Below are 5,790 nucleotides of genomic sequence, written 5' to 3' on the forward strand. Positions count from 1 at the left end.
CACATCGCTCAAAGAGCCACCATGATCTAACCAACACAAGGGATACCGAGTTATTCACAAGCACATACTCGACTAGTCGTGCGGAGTTCTCTTGCACAATGGTTTCCCACTGTAGCTGAGATTCTGTGGAGACCAGGCGCCATGTCTCTAAACGTCTCGGGGAGATCCCACCAGAAAACTTGGGTAATGGAAATCAGGCTCGGCGGAACGGGAAAGGCGTACGGATCGAAGGGCCGAACAATGATACCAAGACCCGTCGGGACAAAGAGAAATCTGTCAAAAGCCCTCAGCGGACAACAGATTTTCGTGACAAGCTCTAACACAGAGATCACGAAAAACCCTCTGACAGAGATTCCAAAAGAACGAAGACAGATGGCCACGGCAAACCGCCACGCCCTGGTTTTGAATGACAACTGCAGGATCTCGGTGTCTCGCTGTTCACATCCCACATAAACAACACAACAGCAGAACCCAACTTCCACTTGCCGAAGTTCACAAAGTTTGATCCAACCACTTGCGAAGCTTACACCCACTTGATTCATTTTCATCAAACAATTAAACTATGCACCACAAAAGACGAGATCAAATGCAAGGCATTCCCATCCAGCCTCGGCTCCCTTAGACTTCAGTGGTTCAACAAACTTTTCGCTGGATTCATGTGGAACTTGGCCGACCTTGAACGTGCCTTCAACACTCGCTTCATCACAAGCAACAAGACCGCCAAGGAGCCTGAGTCATTATCCCAGATGAGGAAGCTCCATCTAAAACACTCAGGCAGTATGCCGAACGATACTGGCAATTGTTCAACGACATCCCTGGAATCGATGAGTACTGGGCTACACGAACCTTTAAAAACGGTTTGGAAACTGGTAGCAAGATCCTGGACGAACTTGCTATCCGCCCACCCCATGGCACGGGCGAGTTGATGCGCATCGTAGAGCGATTCTGAGCTCTTGAAGAATTTTACACAGACCGAGCAGCTTAAGGAATACCGAACCCAACTACCCTACTTCCAACGGCCACATCCCAGCTGCCAGCGCCAATTATAACCCATCAATCCCAGCTGCCAGCGCCAATTATATCCCATCAATCCCAACAAAAAAAAACATGTCAACAACATCAAGGAAGGAAAGAAACGTCCGCCGAAGGTTCACGACTACGTGGCTGAAACCACGTACTTTAAAGAGCCCATCTGGTCTTTCCTAAAAAAGATAATGAGGCAACCATGGTTCGAATGGCCAATAGGGAAGCTCGGCACAGACACTGGCCAAGAGGATCAGAACCCAAGGAAAAAGTGCTTGTATCATAACGAGCTCGACCACTACACAACGACATGCGCCTCATACAACGCATTGTTAGAGCGTTTGGTAGCCCAAGGCCATCTCGACCAGTACATTGATCGAACCAAAACACCCACCCATCAACCTACCGGAAATCCCAACCCAAATGAACCACGGCCGACGATACACGTTATCCACGGCCCCATGACAAAGGAATCTGAAACAAACCTTTGCGCCAATCTCGATCGCGCATCCACTTCCAAGCAGGTACTAGCTGTAGGACCTGGATCCAAACGTCCACGGCCAGAAGAATTGCCTAAATGGACAATAACTTTCATCGAGGGTGACCTCGAGCGTGTGCAAACCCCACACTCCAACGCCCTTGTTGTGACTGTCCAAATTGGAGTCCATGACGTCAAGCGTGTCCTCATTGATCAAGGAAGCTCGGCAGAGGTCATGTACTATGACTTGTTCAAAAAACTTGATCTACCAGAATCGGCGTTGCAACCCGCCGAAGTACCTCTCATCGAATTCAACGGAGCACCTGTTTAGCCACTCGGACGAATCTTCCTACGAGTTGTTGTCGGCTTGAAAACATTGAGCATTGAATTCATCATCGTCAACGTGCCGAGCCCATACAACACAATTCTATGCCGAACCTGGCTCCATGGCATGCTGGCCATTGCTTCCACTTACCATTAGGTAGTCCAATTTATTGGCACAAATAGAAGACAGGAAGACCTACACGGCGATCAAGTCGCCTCCAAAAAGTGTTGCGTTTCAACTGTCCACAATTCCACCAAAGCAAAGCAAGTTCAATGGGTTGAGGTCCCGAACATGGCAATTATTGACAACATCGGCGAAAATACTGACGACAAAGCACAAGAGGACCTTGTCCAAATGCCCATCAATGAGGACGGCTCCCGTTTTTTTTTACTCAACTCCTCCATCAGTGACACCGAACGCAAAGAAATGTTCCAATTCCTCAAGAAAAACATAAAAGTTTTTGCTTGGACCCCCAACGAGATGCCGGGGGTCGACCCCAATTTTATTAGTCACTCTCTCAACATCAAGAAAGACGCCAAGCTCGTCATCCAAAAGGCGCGGCGTTCTACAGCCGCACACGCCGACGCCGTCGTGGAAGAAGTCAACTATTTGCTGGAAGCCAAAGCCATCAAGAAGTATAATACCCAACCTGGCTGTCCAACACAGTGGTCGTTAAGAAGAAAAACGGCAAATAGCGAGTTTGCGTTGATTACACCAATCTCAACGATGCTTGTCCAAAGGATTGGTTCCCACTCCCCAAGATCGATCAACTTATGGACGCAACGGCAGGCCACACTCGGTTAAGCTTCCTAGACGCCTACCGTGGCTATCACCAAATAGCCATGGACCCAGACGACATGGAAAAAACTGCTTTTAACACACCTTATGGCATCTTCTGCTACCGAGTCATGCCCTTTGGGCTCAAGAACTCAGGCGCCACATTCAACCGAGCCATATTCAAGATGCTGCAAGCCCAAATTGGCCACACCGTGGAAGCCTACATCGACGACCTCGTTGTCAAAAGCCAGAAGGAATCTAACCACCTCCAAGATTTGGCCGAAGTCTTTGAAATCCTTAAACTACACAAGCTCCGCCTAAATCTTGAAAAGTGTGCATTCGGTGTGAGCGCAGGGAAATTCCTTAGACATTTAGTCACTCAACGTGGTATTGAATCCGACCCCAACCAGATCAAGGTTGTTAAAGACTTGCGCCCACCGAGAACAATCAAGGAAGTACAAAGGCTCACTGGGATGGCAGCGGCTCTAAACCGGTTCATCAGCAAATCCTCAGACAAGTGCCACACGTTTTTTCGTGCCTTGAAGGGCAAGAGTCGACGAAGTTTTGAAAGGACTCCAGATTGTGACTCCGCCTTGGCCGAGCTTAAAGAATACTTAAGCTCGGCCCCACTATTGGTGAAACCAAAGGAGTTCGAGACCTTGTATCTGTATCTTGTCGTCTCCGCCCACGCAGTCAGTTTAGCACTGGTGCGGCGAGTTGGCACAGACGACATGCCAATCTACTTCACAAGCAAAACACTCCTCCCAGCGCAAACACGCTATCTATCACTCAAAAAATTGGCACTCGCTTTCTTCTCGGCAGCCAGAAAACTCTTGCTTTACTTCCAATCCCACACCATAACCATCTTAACGGAGCACCCTCTAAAAAGCCTTTTTCTAAAAGTTGATCTCTCCAATGGGGTCTCCAAATGGGCATTTGAATTAGCAAACTTCGACATCCGGTTCGAGCCACGGACGGCGATCAAGGGTCAAATTCTCATTGACTTCATCGCAGAATTAACACTTGAAGACATAGAAATTCTCAACACTCCCACTCCTCAAACTATCGCCGAATCAACTAAAGCACCAACGCCTTGGCTACTTTTTCAAGGCGACATCTGGCGATTACATATCGACGGGGGTTCCAACAGCAACGAAGCCGGGGCATGGGTTGTCTTAGTTTCCCCTTGTGGTACACTTCATGAAAGCTCTCTCAGCATTGACTTTCCCGCCACCAATAATGAAGCTGAATACGAAGCCCTCCTTGCTGGCTTATGCTCCGCAATCGCAATGAATGTCGCCGACCTTGTTGTTTACTGTGACTCCCAACTCATAGTCAACCAAGTACTTGGGGACTATGAGGCTCGAGACCCGCGCATATCGAAATACCAGGCAATGGTAGCCGAGCTCATCACGCACTTCCAGAATTTCAAAATCGAACAAATCAACCGCGAATACAACGCGCATGCAGACGCACTCGCTGGCCTTGCCTCAGCTTCCAAAGCCTCCGAATTCAGGACTATCAACTTTGGCAGCATTGACCAACCAAGCTTTGACACCATTCCAGAGGTACTCAACGTTGCACTCGGTCCAAGCTGGATGGACGAGATTATTGCGTTCCTCAAACATGATACTCTACCAGCAGACAAAAAGGAAGCTTATCGCATCAGAAACAAAGCCTCTTACTACTGGCTCTCTGAAAGTGACAAACTCTACAGGAAATCTATCTTCGGCCTTTATCTCCTCATTGTCCACCCAACCCAAGTAGTTGAAATTCTCGCTGAGCTTCACTCAGGTAGCTGTGGTTGCCACTCTGGCAGCCGTTCGCTTTGCCAACACGCATTGAGTCAGGGATACTTTTGGAAGAACATGAAGAAAGACTGCGAAGAAGTCGTCCCAAATGGAATCTCTCTCCCATCACAAGTCCCTGGCCCTTTGCACAATGGGGGCTTGATATTGTGGGAAAGCTCCCAACGGCCCTTGAAGGCTTCAAATTTCTGATCACGGCAACAGACTACTTCTCAAAATGGGTAGAGGCTGAACCTCTTGCAACAATCACTGAAGCCAACGTAAGAAGATTCGTCTGGAGAAACATAGTCACTAGATTCGGCGTCCCTTACGCCATCATCTCAGACAACGGAAGCCAATTCGTCTGCAAAGACCTAACCAGTCTCTGCGCTGAATTTGGGATTCGCTTCTTCAACTCCACTCCAGCATACCCCCAAGGGAACGGCCAGGCCAAGGCTACAAATAAGACAGTCTGCGTTGGGATCAAGCGTCAGTTAAACTTCAAAAAAGGCAAATGGGCTGAAGAATTGCCACGTGTTCTATGGGCTTACCGTTCTACACCAAGGCGCTCGACAGGCCAAACGCCATTTTCCATGGCGTTCAACATGGAGGCCGTAATCCCACTAGAGTCCAGGTTCCCCACTTTGAGAACACAAACCTTTGACCCAAAGACCAATGATGAAGCCGTGGAACAGGAGTTGATTTTGGCAAAAGAGAAGCGTGATGACGCTCAATTAAAGCTCGTCGAGTACCAACAGCAAGTGGCCAAGGGGTACAACTGAAGTGTGCGAACCAAGACCTTCAAGCCAGATGACTTGGTTTGGCAAAAAGTGGTGCAAACCGGCAAGAAAATGAAATTCAAACCCAACTGGGAGGGACCTTTTCGTGTCGTCAAGATTGCTGGTGAAGGTGCTTATGTGCTGGAGGTCATGAATGGGAAAGTCCTTACCAACCCGTGGAATGCACAGAATTTGAAGAAGGCATACATGTGATCAACCTTCTCCAGATCACTTTTTGCTCGGCCACATACTACCATTAGTTAATCTTTGATTTACCAACTTTACATCTTAGCAGAGTACTGGCTTCGGCCTCATTATCTATTTTACTTCATTTCAAGAATGGCTTTTGCCCCTAGTTTTTATTTCTCCTGTACTCCAACTTTTTACCAAGAAGAATCTTGTTCGGCAATTGATGTCTTCTGAACTTTTTAGCTTGTTCCAATAAACGTTTTCAATGTTGTAATTTACCCTCGGCAAACCTCGCCAACCACAAACGTTGACTTCGGTCACACCCACAAACGGCTTTCACGCCATTGCTTCGGCCACTATTGTTGCTCCAAGTAGAAAAAATAGGACATATGGTCCGCCGAGCCTAAGACACACATTACGGCTGGAATTTAG

At 48.0% G+C, this 5,790-nt stretch overlaps 1 protein-coding gene across 1 annotated transcript; it reads left to right on the plus strand.

Moving 5' to 3' along the window:
* Positions 1-2,668: 2,668 nt before the first annotated feature.
* LOC131317412 (uncharacterized) lies at positions 2,669-5,172 on the plus strand. Its single transcript, XM_058346968.1, has 3 exons — positions 2,669-3,058; positions 3,149-4,397; positions 4,454-5,172. The coding sequence occupies exons 1-3, from the start codon at positions 2,669-2,671 to the stop codon at positions 5,170-5,172; spliced, it is 2,358 nt and encodes a 785-aa protein (XP_058202951.1).
* The last annotated feature ends 618 nt before the right edge of the window (positions 5,173-5,790 follow it).

The sequence above is a fragment of the Rhododendron vialii genome, chromosome 2a (assembly GCF_030253575.1).
Source record: "Rhododendron vialii isolate Sample 1 chromosome 2a, ASM3025357v1".
NCBI classification, from domain to species: domain Eukaryota; kingdom Viridiplantae; phylum Streptophyta; class Magnoliopsida; order Ericales; family Ericaceae; genus Rhododendron; species Rhododendron vialii.